The sequence below is a fragment of the Leguminivora glycinivorella genome, chromosome 1 (genome assembly GCF_023078275.1).
Source record: "Leguminivora glycinivorella isolate SPB_JAAS2020 chromosome 1, LegGlyc_1.1, whole genome shotgun sequence".
Taxonomy (NCBI): domain Eukaryota; kingdom Metazoa; phylum Arthropoda; class Insecta; order Lepidoptera; family Tortricidae; genus Leguminivora; species Leguminivora glycinivorella.
Window position 1 is genome coordinate 24,869,171 of NC_062971.1, and position 21,751 is coordinate 24,890,921.

Genomic DNA, 21,751 nt, shown 5'->3' on the forward strand with positions numbered 1-21,751 from the left:
GTTTCTATGATATTTTTGATAATTGTTAAAAATTTCAAAGTTTTTTCAGACGTTCAAACATGAATGAAACTGTATCAAACGTTGTTATCTAGCAATCCTGTTTGAATAGATTTCGTAACGTTCCTCTTCGGTTTCGGTCATTGTTCAAAAAATAAAAAGCTTGTCGATCACAGTATGCCTATCTATTGTGCACTTAAAGTAAATTTTCGCAACTAAAACAAAGGCGGTGATTCAATTAGGTTAATTAGTTTCGATCAATAGAAAGCGGAACTTTGACATTCAGAACTGTTAAATTTGTAAGCGATTATAATGGGTTGTTTCATGCAACAGTAAATTGTTCAGTGATTTTTGTGAAAGTACTTATTAATTCTTTATTTATGGGAATCCAACACTGTGGTTGCTTATTTCTGATAGTAGGCACGTATTTATTGAAACGTCTTGTCGGCAGACTAGTTTTAAAATTCCTCGTCGACAATCCTATTTTCACATTATATGTACGATCCGATATCGGATGTCAAGGGCGTCTAAATGACAAAGATAGCACCTCCTTTAATATATAGGATATCGATCCTACATCCGATATTGGATCAGATAATGTAAAAAAGCTCTGACGGATAAGTGATCAATTTCCGATTTTCATTTTCTATTTTGACCTTTTTCGATGTCCCTAGATCTATTTAGCAGCATAATGTTCGATTTGTGCCAGATATATATAGACGCTAGACACCATCTAATACCTAGTCTCTCTCGTATATATGGTTTTTAATTTAGATAATTATATGTGACGTGGAGTATACGTCGTCTATGCAAGTATGCAATGAGCATAAGTTGCTATGGAAAACCAAAGCACATTTTGTTTCCTGAAACATTGAAAACATTTTTAGGGTTCCGTACCAAAAAGGTACAACAGGAACCCTTATGGTGCGACTCTGTCCGTCTGTCTGTCCGTCTGTCACATTGTTAAATATCTCGAGAACTACTTATGCTATCGATATGAAATTTGGAATAGTTATAAATATTGTGAACCTCTACAAGTTGAAAGTATTTTTTTTTTATATTAATTAATATAAATGATAGAAAATGGCCAAAATGAAGGAGGGGCAAACTGAAAATTTTAAGTAACTAGGTCAAGTGGGGTATCGTTAGAAAGAGCTCAAATTGTACATATCAAAACTATTTTTTATAATTTTTTGGTTATGGAAAAAAATGTTTTTTGAAGGAAGATGTAAAAAAAAATACTGTTCCCCCCCCCCCCCCCTTATCTCCGAAGTTTACCAACATAAATTTATGAAATTTTGACCAAACATGGCTATTATAATGAATATTACAGGAAAAATAAAACCGTACACGTATCTTGAAAACTTTTTTCTTTATTCATAAAAAACCTTTCAGATTTACATTTTTAATTTCAACACCCTCGCGGGTGTTTATTGTACCTGTATTTTTTAACAAAATAACAATGAAATTACTTGCTTTCAAATAGAGGTAAAATGGTTAAAATCGGTTCACGCAATAAACAATTATTCCATAAAAATCATCTTCCATACTAGCTCGCGCGCATTAGTTTCCTCAATTTGCCGATAGATGTCGTTGTACGTTGAACGATCATTTACTACATCGCGTTTTTCCTGATATAATGAGGTCGGTTCAGGAGCGTCCGTGCGACATGTCGTAAGTCGTAAACTATTGAAGTCGAGTAATCTTGATTTTATTTGGACGTTGTCTGTGATTCAACTATTGAAAGTTTGTACGGAACCCTCGGTGAGCGAGTCCGACTCGCACTTGACCGGTTTTTTTTATAAGGTGAATAGAGGGTTTGATTAGAATGTGTGTTGTATTAAAAAGGAAAGCAATAAGTTATGCCTATTTACTGTTAGGTAATTCGTGATGAGACGTGTTAATTTAACAATTACGTATTTATAGCTTATTAAATAATTAGTTTTCCTAGGTTTATGCGCGCCAGCGCCAGCTTGTTATGCGCCAGTGTAGTAACACAGTAGGAAATGCAATTAGCCAGTGCTCGCCACGATGCCTCCGACCCGCTCAAGCGTGTAACTCCTTATCTCTCTTGCATGTTTTTTCAATATGCAATCCAGACAATCGTGCCGCTTTATCTGCCAATCGGAATTCTCAGCTATTTTTTCTTTCCAGCAGTTCTAATTATTAAGTTTCGTAACTGGCCGAGTCGTGTCAATCGCCTTGTGAATTAGACGGTTGCCCGGTGCGATGAACTATTTATCGCGGATATCGCTGACACAAGTATTTTTATGATCATTATGTAGTAACCTGCAGCTAGATAATTTGAGCCGGTCGTTAGAGGTGCTAGCGTGTCATGAATGGGTATATATTCTCAATGGATCACGTTCTCTATGTGCTGGTATGCCATTAATGTTGTTACTATTTCAGAATGTGGGACATAAAGTGTCATTTTAATTTGCTAGCTTCTTGCTACTCCTTCAAATGGTTAGAATATTCAATGTACTATTGATTCCTTCTCCTTAATTAAGTCATATCTGAGTAGGGTCGTTTTGCTCATGCAGTTTTAAATGAAGTATTTAGTTGGATAGATGGGTACATCGATTGTTTAATAATTAGCCACGAACGATGGATTACATCGATAGATTTTATAATTAATTTCCGTGATGTAAAGTGATTATATTTATTGTCTTATTATACTGAAACAAATGTGTTTAACGATAAAACGTCAGAAAGCATAATAGCTTGAAAGTACTTCTACAATAATAAGAGGGAGCGTGTGGCGTGATAAAGTAATAAATAAACGAACAAAATTCCACATTTCTTACTTAAGTAAACGTGGCAGCCTGGCAGGGAAATACAGCCGTTTACTTAAATCATACGAGTTCTTTACCCAAAGTAAGGTGTGTTTCCCCTTCGCGATGTTTTGATGTCTTAATGATATCGGAATGATGCATGCGCTCCGGATACAAGTGCCAGAACGATATAAGCCGAACGACGGACAGGCCAATCCTCATACAATTACTTAATAACTTTGCGTACATATTCGCCTATTCCTGCTGCACGCAACCTGGCAACAATCTTGCAAGAATTTTTCGTTCTTTAAACTTGCCAATTGAAGAGAAATCGTTTAAATCAAGCATGCACCCAGATAAATTGTGTGACAGTGAGTAAGGAAATAGTTTCGATTAATAATTGTAAGTGTGCCGACTTTCTATGTAATCGGCTAATCGGTGTAATTTGTGAATATAAAATATCAGAATTTAAATACGAAAGTATGTTTGTCTGTGTGATGTGTGTGTCACTTAATTAGTATGAGACTCGTGTAAATTTTGGTAAAACTTTATTTTCTACTTCATTCACTGTTCAGTTAAGTAAATAAATAGTGTTCAAATTAATAAACATATTTTATAGAAACATAGATGATAACAATATATGTAAACATGATATAATAACCGAAGGCACCCACGAATTGGGGCCACAGGTTCCATAACTTCCCGAACAGGTTGTGCTCGAGACAAGCATCTCTCTAAACAGTTAAGACTTCACATCAAGAATTATATTTGCCAACGTACAATTGATGCATCAAAGCCGGTTGTAATTGAATTGGCAACTCTATGACTATTAATATTGAGGTGTATTTTATTTGAAATGGTTAGTTTGTAGCTGCAAAATCAATTAAGTTCCGATGTGAAGTAAATCGTGACCGCGGAGTCGGTGCCGCGAGCTAATCGCTTCTGTACCCTCTTTTTACCTTCAGTTGCGTTTTGAAGCAACATGCACTTTAGTACAGTTATGTACATTGTTGAATTATTCTAATATTAATTTATTATAAAATACAATTGAAATGCTCTGAGAGATAAACATGCTTACAATATAAACAACGAGAACTCTATGGGCTGGATTTCTGGAAAACAAGATCAAAATCAACACAAGGCGCAGCAGGCTTTTGCAGGCATATATGCTGATACTTTATTTTTATTAGTCATCAGTATCACTAATTGCACTAAATTCAAAACTTCTCATCTGTCAAAGGAATAGAAAGAAGGAGAAGAAATAAAGTGGGACAGTTAATACAGAAATGTGATATGTTGAAGGTGATCAATGATCACGCAACTGCGATTGAAACTCGGATCGCAATGGTACCAAAATTATTTTAATAACTTGAGATTATTATGACATTTTGATAATTTGACAGTTCATGCATTGCCTACATGGTAATTTTTTAAAGGACATTATTATTATCACAATCTATGTCGCTAAATTGGTGCATACTTGTGTACCTACTATACCTACATACCCAATATTATTACCCAAATACCATGAATATTATAACGAAACGTTTTTCTACTTACCTGTCTAGGTACGTTCTATAGTGTCATAAGAAAAATGATAGCAGTTGATGAGAATTTATTACCTACATTTCATTTGCAACGATAAGCATAAGCAGTCCACATACGTAATGAATGCATAATTAAGTGGAGTTCGAAGGTTACTGAAGTTTAAACTTTACAGTCATTGTGAGTGATTATTTTATGAATTTATGATTATAAAAAAATTACGTGTAGTAGATGAAATACATATTACTTGAATTATATCTATGGTTCCTTCGGAAAACCAACGATATCCGACAGGTACCTTGTATTAAACATGTAAAATCGGGTAACTCACGTAAAATTGTCGAAGATAGCTCGACATGTTTCGCTCCGTAACGAGGAGCATTTTCATAGAGCACGCGCTATGCCGATGATATCCCGTCGCAGACTGCGGGTCGCAGCTCGCTGCGACCGTTGACTCGGCGGCAGGGGCGGTTCGAAACTACCCTCACTTTCGGCACAATTGTCATTTGTTGGGTTGGGTTGCACTCTACGTCATTCGATAAGGGCTCATCCACACGGACTACCGGCGTAGTACGAATAACGTCTTCCAACACAGACAGGTACCTTGGACCCGAACTAAAAACCTTTTCAATTACGTAACATTAAGTATCGTAAGTGTATATAAGATACTCGTAAAAACGATATAAGTTACTGTATTATCTTAGAAGAATCCCATAAAGGAATAATGTCTATTAATCATTAAATAAAAAGTTGTAATCTTTTAATTAGCTTTGCAAAATAATTTTAATCTAAGCACAGGATTACAAACACTGTACAAGGACTTAAACGATTCAGAAATAATAATTCTTGTCTTATACAAGGTAAAGGATGGTGTCCTACGCAGGCCCAGGAGAAGGGGAGATTACCCAAGGTGCTCTTCACAGCGCGAGCCAAGGCTCTGCTATAACATCGCTTGCACTAGTACCACTATACAAATTAATGGAAATTAACGATACTGATAGTAATTTTCGTTAACTGATTACATAAACTTTTTTAACAAAAAATAAAACCGCCTTCAAAAATAAGCGCGTTACAAAACACGGAGAAACTAAAAAGCAAAAAATAATAAACCTTTGAATTCAGATTTCTTATCGTATTGCAATAATCTAAACATCCAAATTATAAACAAATCAATTATTTTTGCAGTCGGTACCAGACCTGTTCGTCGCCTTGCTATTGCCTGTTTGCCCCACCCAACCATACGCAGGCTGGCACCGACTCCAAAAATAATTGATTTGTTTATAATTTGGATGTTTAGATTATTGCAATACGATAAGAAATCTGAATTCAAAGGTTTATTATTTTTTGCTTTTTAGTTTCTCCGTGTTTTGTAACGCGCTTATTTTTGAAGGCGGTTTTATTTTTTGTTAAATTTATTTATTTGTTGATTTTTAGTGGTTCCTATTGATATTATATGTATCAGTCCGAATACATGTACACTAGTGAAAGAATTATCCTTTAACTCCTAACCATTGAGGAGTTGACCTTCCATCATCAGCTCAGCCACATAAAATTATTACCATCAGGCGTAAATACTGGTTTACCTTTGAAAAATACACTGAAAACATTACATGTGCCTATAACATTTGAAGAGTTCCCTCGATTTCTCCAGGATCCCATCATCAGACCCTGACTTGGTGCCAATGGGACCATCTCGGGGTTATACCCGTTCGATCAAAAAAAAAATTTTGAAAATCGCTCCACAATTCTCGGAGATATCGAGGAACATACATACAAAAAAAAAAAAAAAATAAAAAAAAAACATTCAGTCGAATTGAGAACCTCCTCCTTTTTTGAAGTCGGTTAAAAAGAAAAATTTTCAAATTGATGATGCCTCATAAATTATTAAATTGCATTCTTATTTATATGTCATAGTAATTATAATTACGGCACATACACAAAGTGTCGCTCTTAATAATGACCATTTCGTTAATGTGTATAGTTTAACTGGTATGGATGAATAATTAATCGTTGACAGTTACTTTAATGTCGGCAAGTTTACGTCAAAGAGTTTTTTCTCTAAAATTGGCCTCCTTTTGCATGCTCACTGTCATTATTAAATTATGTTGCAATTTGCGGCGTACATCGCGCATCTGCTACACTAAGACACCTAGATACATGCGTATGCGCATACCTATTAAAAAAAGTAAATAAATACCATGAGGACATACTCAATGCCATGGTGCTCCAATTTTTTTATTGTTCATCTAATTTTTGGTATTTAAACAATGATAATTATTACCACGTAAACGATATAGAACGGAATATGCTATGTTATAAGTACATGGTATAATTTCGGCTATAAACTGATAAATTTATTACATCCTTAATTATTGCTACGTAGGCGTATGTTTTAAACATGGCCTCATGAATACAAATATTTGTTTAATTGTAGTAATAGGAATCTAATAAATAAAAATAGAAAATGAATGAATGACAAAACTGGGGATTTGAATTAGGCAACCTAATTGAAATCCTCTGTGGGTAAAATTTTACTGATAACAAGCTTCACCTTTGTGGAATCATGATGATGATATAGCTAGCCTTTGTTTAGTTTAGCGGATTAAGCATCAAGAGGTAACAGACAGACAAACAATTTATATCGCATGTATTGTTAGGTACCTAGTGGCCCGTAAGCTTTTTGTGTACTGCGCCTTTACTCGGCCTCAAGTAAGAGGTAAAGCACTAATTGCGCCGTTTTTGGCCGAATCGCGGATGAAGGGAAATGAATGCCCTCCGGGGATAAATGTGCTATTATTTTTCCTAAAAAAGCTTGGTGTCAAAAGTTTGTAAGCGCAGGTGCGCCTAAAGGGTTGCTGATGTTTTTTTAAATCTGTTTTACAGTCAGATTGATTCAAGGTATCCAAACCGTATTTGTGTTTGTATTTATTTTTATTCTACGAAATCATCTTGGAGTATCTAATAAAGAGGTTTAGCGTCTGGAGTAGGGAAAGCTACTCGTATTTACATTATTAATTTGATTTAAATACAAGTGGGGTGGATGCTCCCAAATAATTATTTCTACGTTTTAATTGAGAGCTATGAAATTCCTCGCCCTTAAAATGAGAATTGGAAATTATGATTCCAATGTTATTACAATTACAGTATGATATTCTTATAATGCTATAAATATAATTTTGTGCATCAAGGAGCGCAGTACTAAGTATTTAATATGAATAAACAATTTCTATAATTGATACGTATCTTATCATCTAGTATATTCATATCTACATGAACGCGAGTAAAATACATATTAATAAAATAACCTCATAGTAAATAGGCTGTTAGACCCCCACATCCCGGCGTCGATCCAATTGGATGTTTAGCCTAGAACATATCAATCTAATTCTGTCCTGTCAAACCTAATTTATTAAGTGCCTCATTTTGGCTGCGGACTGTCTGGGCCGTAACTCATATTTGTGGATCGATCGATTCATTTTATTATACATAATTTGGACAAGTCACGTTCGCTATGTAACATTTTTTTTATTCACATATGTTATTTAAGACTTCCTGACTTGAACTTTTCAGTTTATCAAATTTATGTAATAGATAGTTTACAAATTTAATAGTAAAACCTTTTCGGAAAAAAATGATTAAATTAAACCATACATTAAATGATATGGTAATTGCTCCTTAAGCGAATTATATTTTTGTTGCCTGAACTAAGCCACTGAGTACCTATAGTTATGCATAAACTTTTGATGAATCATCCAAAACAATAAACCTCAGAGGCGAACACAAATTAATATCTAAGTACCTCCAGAGTCAGACGCCACCTCAAAAGAAATGGTCCGAAACGACTGTGGTCAATTTATTTACTAGTGATTCGTTACGGTTTGGGCGGATACTTGCTTCGATGATAAATTGTACGCAACCTTCATTTTCAACTATACCCATAGCAAAATAACTAAATTTAAACTTTGGAATGTTATGCATAAGATTCAAACCAAGACCCAACTTTCACGTCGTTTTTCAAGTTATTTAGTACAATTTGTGCAAAGAAGACTTTAGAAATGTAAACTCTAAATGAATGAGTGGTAACATCATTTTGGAACGGAACGGACTTGTAATCTTACTGTGGGATCCGAATGACACTCGGGACTGACAAATGAATACCAGTCACAGTTCAACAGTTAATTTGTATGTTAATATATGGATTTTATTTGGTTCAAGGAATCTGCTTATCAGGGTTCCTTATAGTGTAAGTAGGACAATTAGTCAAAACTAATTTCATGGAATATTGGTTTAACTAATTGTAGGCGAAAAATAATTTGGCGTAGTTAAGTTAGGGTATCAACCGTGCGTCAACTATGGTAATTTGTTTTTATTCTTATTTTAAATACTAGCAGACATATACGGCATTATGATTTTAATACTTTGTTGTCATTCAAAGGAATATTATATGTATTGAAGTAGGAAAAATGGACGCTAAATTGCACTCATTTAGTGGGTCGCGACGATCAATCATGGCGGCCGAGTCATCAGTCGGTTCAAATGTCAAACGTACCTAGGGTGGCAATAAAAAAGAAAAAATACCCAGTTGCCATTATTAAAAAAGTGACTGTGACTATTTCCATTGTTGATTGCTGATTCGGGATTATTAACTGACTTGCATTTTTTTTGTGTTCTAATATTGATAGATAGGTTCGAGTAGTGACTTTTGATTTTACGTATGTGCAGCTACGGTAAGTGCCGCGATTACAATATCGACGAGAAATATTTGTGTCAAAATATCACAAAACGATAGTCATCAGCTGCTGTTCACACGCGAAGCGATGTATTGTCTGAACCGCTACAACGGACTACTTTATTTATTGCTCACTTTTTTATTGTTTGCTACTTTTGTTCCGTTTAACATATTTCTTTTCAGCATTTTGATGCCTTCATTAGGCGCATATTTGATAATACTCTATTACTCACTATAACTGCTCATTTATATCTACAATAAATGTTTCATTAATGCTGGCATGCAGCATCTCATTTTTTTCATGGAAAAGTAAATATACGGATAGCATCGATCTTTAATACAGTGTGTAAGCCTCATACCGGCGATAAATTAAACATTTCATTAGTGTTACCATCAATTAAATTATTTTTGAGTTACTTTTAATTTTCACCCCATAAAACCCCTTTTTTTATTCAAAATCTCAGCAGCAATGTACAATGAACATGATGTGTTGACAGTCATAATTGCGGGCCGAATTATCTTGTATGAATGTTTTTTTATTAAAATTTTAAGGTATCTAATTACATTTCTTACCTGTCCTATACTCACCAACGTTAAGAGATTCGCCCGTATTAGCTTTCCACCCTGTACACTGTGTAAAATCATTCAACGAGTATAGGTAATTATGTACGGTGACATTTGCCATTGGTACGATGGATACGTGAGCCGAAGTACACCTCTCTTTTAGTAGGTTCAGAAAAAGGATAATAAAGTCGTAGTACTTTTTTTAACATAGTTACAATACGATACGACTGCCATACAAATGAGCAATTTTGACGCTTTTCTTGAATTGATTCGATTCCTGAATCTTGAATTTTGACTTGCGCCCAATAGAAATAAATCTCGTACATATGTAGGGTCTAAATATACAAAAACGGAGTTAGTTAGTTAGTTTTATTGGTCATTTTCCGCAAGTCGACATCCATTGTGCCTATTTTGCGTGAAATAGACGGGGTAGCACTACTCCAACCACCCTAGCTCCTCTACGAATCCTAGCAGTGTTTTCAGGTTGCTAAATACCTCTTTCAGTGTGTTTGGCGTACCTAGATATTTGTTCCTATATACTTCTACCTGTTTACACTCTAAAAGAAAGTGTTTGGTGGTTTCTTCTGCTTCCATGCACGCTCTGCACATGGGGCTATCGGTTATACCTATGTTATTGAGGTGTTTGTTCAGTGTGTTGTGTCCTGTCATTAATCCTACTAGTTTGCGCAGTTGCTGTCTGGGTGTTCTGAGTAGGAGGTTCAGCAAGAATTTCTTTAGTTTGTCTACATGTGTCTAACTCTACCCAGTATTTGTTGTGTAGCTGTTTGTAGTGTTGACTAAGTTGGTTTTTCCTATATGATACTGGTAGGGGTATGATGGGTTCGGGGCCATATGCCGGTGTGGCTGATCCTTCTCCATACAAAAACGGAATACCTATGCATAATAGCTAAACATGCGAAAATTGCATCTAATAAAAATCGGCAATGTCATGTTTGGGGAATGCATTTATTAACTCACTGCACCTTAACCTATCTACAATAAAGGAATTGCTTTCAATTTATTGAATGGATTTCCTTTAATTTTACGATTCCGTTTGCGTGATCTCGTCCGGTAATAATTTAATAAATTCGTCCATTGGGAGGGGTAACCTTTAGCTATAGCTACTTTAATGGCTCTATAGTAATCAGTTTTTATTGATCATTTCTTAAAACTATATCTTGTTAAGTGGATGTAAAGAATATGTTTAGTAACGTATTTTCTAAAATAGTTATCATTCAAAATGACTGCAGACAAACGGCGCGATTCGAATTTTAAGATAAGTCAAATTTCGATCTAGATACAATATGAATCAAATACGATTGTTTAAACAAAAACATGACAGGTCCGATATGTAATTTTTATATAGGTTCTTTACAAAATAAAGTAAAAAAAAAAAAGAAACATCTCTTTAAATTGACAGTGACATCCATATCGAGTCGTATACATTTAAGTAGCCAAGGACTGACCTCGTACGTGTCGTGGCTATATTTGCGGGTGCGCAGATCGCGTGCGAGCGCACAATATCACCGGAGTCAAACCGCTCGACGCTACCCCATATTTTAACAACTGTCCTAATGCATCTTGCAATGTTGTTTTAACTGTTTTTGCCCTATTATTGTTTATTCTTTTTGGCATGTTTACTTTTAATTTTTATGTCTCATTTTTTGTTGCGTTATGTCCCCTCATAAAGGGAATACTTATTTTTCTTTGATAGTGATAGATCACGGCACGATATACCTATAATGAGTTTGTTACCGTTTATTATAGCAAACTTAAGTCATTGGTATTGGACAACAGTGCATGTACAGTATATGTTCTAAATTGCGTTGACAGGTGTTACTATATTAGACAGAATGCATGTAAATTTATCTGTGTATATAACGCCCGTGCAGTGAGTAGACAGTCAAAATTCTTTAAAATTTAAAATTTTCAACGAATTGGATCGATTTTTTTCTTCATTTCAGGTGCCTGTCAATGAAAGCGCCAGACAGGTATGTCGCTATCTCGCTCGCGCCGCGCGTTCGGTTCCGTTCGGCCGGATTCGGTAGCGTTCAGAAACGTTCGGGCGGACTCGGCCGCTCTCCGGTCAGGCTAAGGGGGTACCCTGGAAGACCACGACACCCGCAACGCAGGATTTATTCATTCCGTTTTATTTTCTAAAAACGTGCTTATCGATGTATCATTTTATGTTTTTAGATTTATTTTTGCCAACTTCATTACATTTTGATGATACCAGGTAGGTCCATTACTTGTGCTATATTTTTTTTCTACCCGAATTTAATCGACTGAATAGTTCCATGCATTGTTACGGTAAATGGTACATCATATTCCTCCCCTTTGTGTTATCCTCACGTTGATGTCATTATTTTACTCGAAATTATTATAGGTTTATACTTGTTGTTGGTGTTTTGGGTCCAGGTTACTCTCTAGTATTTAAAAGATTAGAGAAAATCTCGACTGAATGACAGATAAATTTACAAAGAACCAATTCTGTTCTGTAGTGCGATTGTTACATTTAAAGCCTATTTGTATTTAGTATCTTGAGCATGACTGTACATAATTATTTTCACGTCATTAGGTCATTACAGCTTTGATTTCACTTGTGGACGTTCTTTTGTTAGCTTCTTTTTATGTAAACCTTAGATTAGGTATGTTATGTAAGTATAATTTTTGCCATTGATTCTCATATAATAAGTATTGGAAATCTGAAGCGATATGTCCATTAAAATGTAATAATTAACATTTTAATGGACATACCGCTTCATACATACTACTAAAATGTAATTTACTTACATCAAACATTTCTTAATTGTTGTTGAACCTTTTCAAAATGAATTCAATTATCAAGTGAACCATCAATATACATATTTAACTATTAGCTAGCAACCAGAACAATGCCACCGTAAACATCTTTAAACTGTTCAAACACAATTTCCAAACAGAATATGCGCATGGCTACCTCTAATAGTCACCGGAGCCGGGTCTGATGACAAATGCGTAATCAGCATCAAATCGTAAAGGATTTAACGCCTCCGTTGGCACGCTTCTTTTGTTGGCCTCATAAAGCGGCCATTACCGTGTTTGATAAAACGTCGGTTGTACAAAAAGACACGAGAAGCTACCGTGGACTCCCCACTGCGTGCCCTCATTCAGTCCGGAGCCTGCTGTGGTCCGTATAAAAGGGAATCCAACAGCGGTCTGGTTCTCGCGTTTTTGTCTGTCCTTGTTAACTTTTTTTGCATTTTGCATTACTTATTTTGAATCAGTTTTGCAGTGTCATTAAATTATAGTTTTCAGATTTATAATACATATGATTACAGATTTTATAAGTTTACTTATTTTTATATAATAATCATTTTAGTGTACTATCGAGTATCGGTATCGTATCTTTATACCCTTTATTGCAAGACCTAAGTAAGGCATTCGTAACTTGCTTGCAAATAGTGCAAAGCAAGGACAAATAAATTACGTCGACGGGTTTGGATACATAGAGATACTGATGGTATATATATCTGACCGTTCTATATCGAAATATAGTACCTACAACTACTTTAAATATTAATACATATAATGTTTGCTCTGTATTGATGTATTACGCGATCCGGTTTAATAGTCATCAATATTTTGCTTTGTATGAGTTGGGTTTAATCCGTCAAGGAAGTGGCCTCTAGATTTAATCCAACGTAATGGAATTCAAAGATTTATGTCATCTCAAATTCTTCTATCTTATAATACCCGAACGGTAGCGCATTGGGCATTAAGATAATGATAGAAATGCGTTGGGATTAAATTTGATGACGTGTTAATTTTATTCGTTATATATTATTATAATACTGTCCACGAGCTATGAGCTTAGCTTTTGTCATAAACCTGTGTGACACTTTAACCTGACAATCCCTTAAAAATACATAATCAATAATTTGAATCATGAGCATTTTCAGAATTTGGGTCCCCCCGATTAGCGTAAGTCGTTAACAAAAATTAACTCGCAGTCAGTTTTGTGACGACAGTTAAGCATAAAATATGTATAAAAATGTACTTTTTTCACATTCATAATTTAGATTATTGCTTAAAGTTTATGTAACTAACACAGAAACAATATTCTTATTGAAATTTCATGCTTAATTATCGTCACTAAACTGACAATGAGTTAATTTTTGTTAACAACTTACGCTAATTGGGGGGTCCCAAATTCTGAAAATGCCCTCATACAAAACCTCCTATTATTATATGTATTTAATCGACATTAATACCATTAACTCATAATTTAAGTTTTGGTGAAATTATACATATATGTATGTATATGCAATTTACCGTCAAATACCCATACCCTGAGCTCTAATACTAAACTAATAGTGACACTAGTTCGATTTGTATTGTAGTACTGAGAGTGTCCCTTATATAACATATTAAAGTAGTAAGCAAGTTTTGAGGATCAAACAAAATGTACGTACCTATATTAAATACTCTTCAAATCAAATAGGTATCTCAACAAATGGAGTTTTGAGTTAACCCTTCCCGAACTGACACCCTCAACAGACTAAACTTATAACCTTTTAAACACCCGATGCTCCTGCAAAACAAACGGCATCGCAACAAAGGATCCGTTTACATTCTGACGCCTTTTAAACTAACAAAGGCCTGATTCAAATAAACACTAAATCGTTAACCCTTTGACCGTCCGTGGGCAATTTTCAGTTGGGAAAACGGAATGGAAATGATTTCGTAAAGGGTCGGCCGACACCCCAGCTCCGGTGGTTCTGACGTGGCGCTTATTTTCAAGCCTCTGGCTTCACACCTTCGGTTAATATGTCAAAATTATTGTAGAGTGCGATTTATATGAACGAACATAAGACTGCTTATTTAACTAAGTATTGTTATTTATAGTTAGCTATCAAATGGTTAATGATAAATTCATCTTCTGCTCATACCATGTAACTACAGGGTATAACAAAAATAGTGGTGATCCCTTTAAGGGCGTATTCAGTATCGTATTCTCATCAGGAAAAAGTAGAAGAAAATTTTTTTTTCGCGAAAAAAATTTTTACCTTTGTATGGCGGTTCGGCCGATTCTCGCGGCCCTGCCCATACAAAAATGAAAATTTTTTTCGCGAAAAAAAATTTTTCTTCTACTTTTTCCTGATCAGAATACGATACTGAATACGCCCTAAACGGATCACCACCATTTTTGTTACACTCTGTATTTCGTTTTGATGACTAAAATAATTATCAGTGCAATTACATAATGTAATCACTTGTATGCTATTTTCCTGATGTTCAACACTACTACAATTCGTCGTAACATGGCCAAACACTATCCGAAATCAATACCTATTGAGTATATGCCAGCAAACCATTTCTTTCGGCTGGAAATCGCCTGCCGCTGGAAGGAGCCTTGGCTCCGGGCGCCCTGTAAACTCATGGAAGCGGTCTGTAGAGGATGAACTACGAGCGACTGGGTCGAGCTGGAGCGAGGCCACGAGGGTAGCTGAAGATAGGAAGGCATGGCGCGAGCTTGAGAAGGCCCTTTGCATCTCTGTGGTGACGTAGGACTACAAGAATAACAACGTTTTCAGCATGATATAAGAAGTATGAAGGCACATTGCTACAAGAATCATAAAAAAAAATTCTAAGCTTAAATATGAACATTTTTAAAAGGTATCCAGTAAGATTGTGGTTTCAGCAATAGCAAATAATACTAAGGTCAATTACTCTTGATGACTTTAATTTAGCTACTGTAGTTTTTTTAGTTCTTTGCGTGTGAGAAAAGTTAACTGTAAAATAACACAAAACATAATTATCTTTAAAATACCATGGGTATCTATAGGTTACATAAACTCCCGAGATATTGTAAAATTTACAAATCTTTTATTTAACCAAATACCAAGAATGATAGACATATGAATTGATAAACGGAATATTTATGCGAGTGTGAGATAGGCGAGATAGCTGCTTGTTTCCGATTTTTATAAATCACCGCATTTTGTCGTTTGAGTACAAACGGTCAGTCCTGTTATCGAACCAATCTCAATGTCAGACAATTTAATTTTTTGTTTAAAAAATATATCACTAGAAGGGGGTAATTTTGTAAACATGGACATAATTAATACTTACCTTTTTTTAATTTTTTTTTTGCAATTTAGAAGTTCTCTTTAAGTATAAACATTTAATTTCAAGTATTCAATTGCTCAACTGCGTTGCCATTAAAATCTGATTTAAAAAAAAAATTGATATTTGTATAAGGTCAGTGTGATGAAGACCGTCTACCCAGAAAGACCGTCTAGGCGTCTACTGGAAGTACTGAATATAACTTTTGTATTTAAGTATATATCTATCACTTCTTACACCTCCGATGGTACGAGTATACCAGTTTTTCATCCTTAATCCATTGGTCTTCACCTAGGACGAACACTGGTCAACAAAAAACTTGATTCGTGTTTCGAACTCGACCATCGAGTTCAACAAGGTTACGCAAAAAATTAAAATAAAATAGAAGCAGTTGGGATATTTGTGTATTATGTATGTAACGTAGTAATTTAATAATCGTTCTTCCTGTCTAGTACAATTAATGCTCTTAAAACGCGTTCAATTTATTATTTTATGTCCTGAAATATGTAACTTTGAAATTGTGCCTAGTCGGAAAGATCGGCATGTAAGAGTAAGGCACCTTTTTAGGGTTCCGTAGTCAACTAGGAACCCTTATAGTTTCGCCATGTCTGTCTGTCCGTCCGTCCGTCCGTCCGTCCGTCCGTCCGTCCGTCCGTCCGCGGATAATCTCAGTAACCGTTAGCACTAGAAAGCTGAAATTTGGTACCAATATGTATAATCAGTCACGCCGACAAAGTGCAAAAATAAAAAATGGAAAAAAATGTTTTATTAGGGTACCCCCGCTACATGTAAAGTGGGGGCTGAATTTTTTTTTTCATTCCAACCCTAACGTGTGATATATTGTTGGATAGGTATTTAAAAATGAATAAGGGTTTGCTAAGATCGTTTTTTGATAATATTTATGTTTTCGGAAATAATCGCTCCTAAAGGAAAAAAAAGTGCGTCCCCCCCCTCTAACTTTTGAACCATATGTTTAAAAAATATGAAAAAAATCACAAAAGTAGAACTTTATAAAGACTTTCTAGCAAAATTGTTTTGAACTTGATCGGTTCAGTAGTTTTTGAGAAAAATACGAAAAACTACGGAACCCTACACTGAGCGTGGCCCGACACGCTCTTGGCCGGTTTTTTAAGGCTTTATTGGAAATAAGTCGAGTTTAAACGGGTGTTGTAGGTTAATTTTAATTATAAGTTTCGGCTTTGCTTTTGTTTGGACCTGAAAAAAGAAGGTTATCAACCTCATTTACGGGACATATGACGGTCTTGATTGACGGTGGTGGGACGCAGGCGTGATTGTATGTATGTATGTATGTATGTATGACGGTCTTGCCTTATAAATAGAAAAATGCTGATATGTTGAAAATATCAACGTTATTTGTTTTACTATCTATCACGTTACTCCTTGTTATTACAGAATATAACAATGAACATGATTTTGATACTTATTTCCATATGAAATTACGCGACAACGAGCACTAGACGGTCTTTCCTCAGCGCGTGGGGACGGTCAACCCGCCGAGCCTTAAAAAAAGTGATTTTTATCACATAAATTTACTTTAATTCACCTAAGTATTATAAAAGCTGTGTATAATATAAAATTTGCTAGCCCATAGGACCATGCGGATCACTCCAGACTACTTTAATAGGCTAGTTTTATCCACTCAAACTTTATTTCAAATAAAATATGCCGGTCTTGTCCGCACTGACCTTAGTAGGAAAAACAAATGTCAATATGTTCGTAGACAAGTATAAAAAAATAAATAGAATCCACTATAGAGATTAGTTGTTGCAGTGCCCCCAAGGGTGTGGTTACAACATCTCATTGGCAATCCTCTTTGATGTCGCCGCCTGTCGCCCCCGCATACCGTACAATACTCATTAAATTATTCGCCTTAACATTTGACAGATTAATAATTATTGAAATCAGCTACAACTTTGGTCAATACATCTAAATAAGTACTTAGTCAATCTGTGTAAGAAGGTTCTGTAATATTTTATAGGACGACGTATAAAGTTGTAAATAGTTTGACAATTTCGACATATGTATATATCAATTTATTGGCGCTACCCTAATGTGCAAAAAATATGAGCTTTATGTAAATATGGTAAGTATCATCTGTTGTCGTAATAAAGCAATTAGTACCTATTATTTTATTAGACGTGCAAATGGTAAAATCAGAGTAGCGTATCAAAGCAGGTCTGGTTGAGCCCCCATGGAGGTGCTAACGTGCGCACCATGTGAGAATCCTTGTGTTTAATGAGGCCTCTCGCCAATTATGTCATGCTGGCCGGTGCGTTGCGCTGGGCGCTCACCGCACTCACCCACTTGCGCGCTTGCCCGTGATGAGGAACGTATGAACTTTCCCTCTCGGCATACCCTAACTGCTCCTCACCCCTCCCCCGCTCCCTCTTATGACACGTCTTCAAGTGCGAACTACACCTGTAATCTGTTTACTCGGACGGCTACTCGACGCTATACATACACTGTTCAAACATGCGTTTGTTGAAATACATTTTGTACGACTACCCACGACTGGCCACGACGTTTGCAGATCATTCAAAGCGCTCGAGACAAATGTATCTATAAAATTAATTAGACAAGTAATCGAAAACTCGAAAGAATTTCTCCATCTTTGCTGTAGGGGAGTAGGAAACAAATGAGGGGCGGACATTGAATAATTCGATTTCCTTATTTGTACCAATCAATATCTTATGAGAGTATTCGATATCGTCTGGCGAATGAGATGTTGAATAATAAAATAATATTTGCTCTAAACATAGGACTTTGACGTGGATTTATCCGACGTAAAACTTTGTTTATCTTCGGCTCAGATTGTTATAAATTTTAGTAAAGTAGTGTTGCATCTGTTTTTGTCACCAGAGATTCCAATTATTGTAAACTCAGGTGCAAGAGCACGATAAGTGAGTTAGAGTGATCCCCTCTAAACAGTTAAAGGGTGGCATCGCTAGCGTGCGGTGGCGGGCGGTCGCAGACGGCATATTAGTAGGTATAATTGCATTTGCTACCGAGCTCACTGACGTTTCCTTAAGAGAGTATCTACCGCTGAATCTATGAAGACAATCGAGTTACCAACATAAACCACCCTCTGGAATAAGTTGGCACTGATGAGAATATTTCGCTTCTTGATTGAATTCCTGACATCTTCAGTGCCAATCCTCGGCAACGTTATGGGAAGGAGATCGGATGCAATTAAGATGGAAGCTGGCTTATTACCGGAAAGAAAAATAGCTGTACATAAATCTGCTGGTCAAATGAAATAAGAACGTAGTATCTGATTAATTAGGAAACTCCGGGAAAAATAAGCTGATATTAAATTTTGTTCGTAATGCTGTCGGGTACTTATTTAATTCCGGATATAAAATTTCTGTGATTGAGCCCCAGCGGGTGGGGCCGAGGGGCGTGAATTCCAACAAAATTAGCACCAGGGGTCGAAATAAAAAAGCGAAGGAAAAATTTAATGAACAGGAAAATGCTCCTTTTTGCAGCTATTCCATCTATTTATCTACATCGGGATGCCCATTACCTTGCTAAGAGAAAAGTTTACATTTTTAATTTAATGATTCCACTTTGTGGAAGTTGGGCGGGTTTCAGCGAGATCTTAATTTGGGGATTTCTGAGGCGTCTCGTTTTGTAAATATTATTCCTTTAATAAGACCTCACGTCGAGGGGGTGCCTTCTGAACTCCGTGATTATGACTCTCTCGCGAGCTTCATTTTGGACCTCGTCAATTTGATTGGCGCTAATGAAATTTTTCCTACTTTCTTTGCCATTTTCTTGTTTTTGACAGAATAATTTTCAGGGAACCCGACATTCCTTGTTGTCACTTACACACTCTAAACGATTACCAGACGTAATTTGACTTTAAGGACGATATTTTTCCTGTTCATTTTTATGTTTCACTTTTGCTAATGCAATTTGGTTGTTATCTCATTTCTCGGTGGATAAAGTGCGTGTCCCATCTGTAGCAAAATTTGTAAATCGTCAAGTCTCAGCTGGCACGGAGTTCACGATGACGTTTCGCTCTTAGCGGCTGTTTTAAAATTGAATATTTGATGCGCTCCCTCATGACGAATCCGCGGCTAGGCGGGCGCAAAGTGCCCGATCCCGCGGTGCGTAATTTTTGAAATGTCTTTGTTAACGACTCCGCTCATTACCCCCAATTCCCGTGTTACTATGATTCACTTTACAGTGCTCTAATATTCTCATAAAACTTTTATTTCATGCACGGTAGTATTTTTATAAATTAAGGTTTATGAAGGCCCCATTGTTAGATTATTTATACCAACAATAATTTTATTTTATAGGAAGGATACTTACATTATTATCTATTTCTATAAAAGTTCCGTACAGAACGAGTAACATGTAGTTACCACCAAATACCTATACGAGCATGAGAAGTCAAAAAAGGTTGCGTTCTATATAAGAAGTTTTGTATTTAAGAGGATTTAACCTACGATCATATTTTAACATGTGAATATTCCTAGATTTTGATAAAACTGATTAAATACGAATAACTATATATCTGGCACTGGCACACGGGACACCGTTATCAGACGCGACTGCATGGCACTCACAGGTTCCCATTATAAACACAAATGGTAACAGATTAGTTTCTTTCTAATTACATAGATAAGCAACTTCAATAACGGTTGGTTTATCGCATTCATTTGTTTCAAATCTAATAGGAATTTTGCATATTGATACCTATATGTGCTCTCTTTATTGGTCGATATTGTGTTTGCTTTCTGATACTGGCTGTGTTTCGATGATATTAACAACTTATTGATAAACATATCGTGGAAATTGAACACGTCTATCAGTAGAATACAATTTAACATATTAGAGACAAAGTTAGTGCTCGAGTGAACGTAATCGAAATTCTACGTTTGAACGTTTCTTATTTGACTTAATTAAACATAATTTTATTATAAACTGAAATACAACTGATTTAATTATTCTGTGTTAATGAAGTGTATAGACATATGGTTGATGTTTGTAACTCACTTTTGGATATAAATATTGGACAGATATTCGACCACCTGTTAAAATAAATTGCAGCAAGAATGAACTTTTTAGAAATATTTAATATTTATAACATAATTAATCCGTAGTCATCTTAGTCGCCATTTATCATGAGTACAACTAAATTAATTTGAAAAATTATTAGCATTTAGACTGTTAGGATAGTAAGATAAGGTGAGGGGTCGAGGGGTGTTTTTTTTATAAAAAAACATCTGTTGTGTGGATCGTACGAGTTTTTTGTATTTGAAAAGGCGACATGATGGATCAGTTTCAACACGAGCTCGGCGGTGCCTTTGTTGCCGGGTTTATGTGTTTGTAATGTGTTTCTTTGTTTGTTCAGTACGTGTTACAGTCGCTGCCGAACTTTGTGGAAAATTATCCTACTACTTTATTACTTACTTGTCTTAGGTTATATTTTGGTTCATACCTACAAGAGTTACCTATTCAGAATTGAACATAAATATCATTTTGTTTACGTACCACGTTTTCAAATTTTGTATTTTTCGCTGACGGTTTTATTACAATTTAATTGTTATTAAATAATTTCAAATGTAAAGAACAATAACATGATAACCTGTGTGTTTTTGTGTGTAAGTGCTTATTGAAAATGTACGTTGTGCCCAAACATAATGAATATTTATAATATTTATAAAAAAAAACTGATATCTTTGGTATTAAAGTGTGTATAAAAACAGTAAAGATAATAGAAATTATTACGTACATAATAGTACTTTTACACATTTTATATTATTAACTAGGTGCATGTAATGTAAGTTGTAATTAATGATTCTTATCTTTTCTACGATCCGTAAAGGGGATTATACCTATGAGTGATATTACAAATGGATTACGCGACGACCAATTTTAGAAGGCGACAGTATTACACAAAAGTGCAGCAAAAAATGCGCCGAAACATCTCAGAGACCTTTGTGAGTACAAGTGTGGGAGTGTTGCGCCTCGAGAGCTCTTTAAAACCACCGTTGCGTGTTTT

General features: G+C 35.4%; 1 protein-coding gene and 1 long non-coding RNA gene across 5 annotated transcripts in view; one reads left to right on the forward strand and one right to left on the reverse strand.

Annotated features, from left to right (window-relative positions):
• Positions 1–21,751, reverse strand: part of LOC125232659 — a 93,661-nt gene that overhangs the window by 21,616 nt on the left and 50,294 nt on the right. The gene's annotated exons all lie outside the window — the stretch shown is intronic.
• The window catches only part of LOC125232634 (dachshund homolog 1), a 189,451-nt gene that overhangs the window by 21,570 nt on the left and 146,130 nt on the right, over positions 1–21,751 (forward strand). For 2 of the 4 annotated variants that reach the window (XM_048138383.1, XM_048138390.1), the window contains exon 2: positions 11,574–11,600. The exons of the other annotated variants lie outside the window; for them this stretch is intronic. In XM_048138383.1, coding sequence (XP_047994340.1) covers positions 11,574–11,600 — 27 coding nt within the window. The remainder of the gene's footprint in view (positions 1–11,573; positions 11,601–21,751) is intronic. 4 annotated transcript variants of the gene reach the window in all.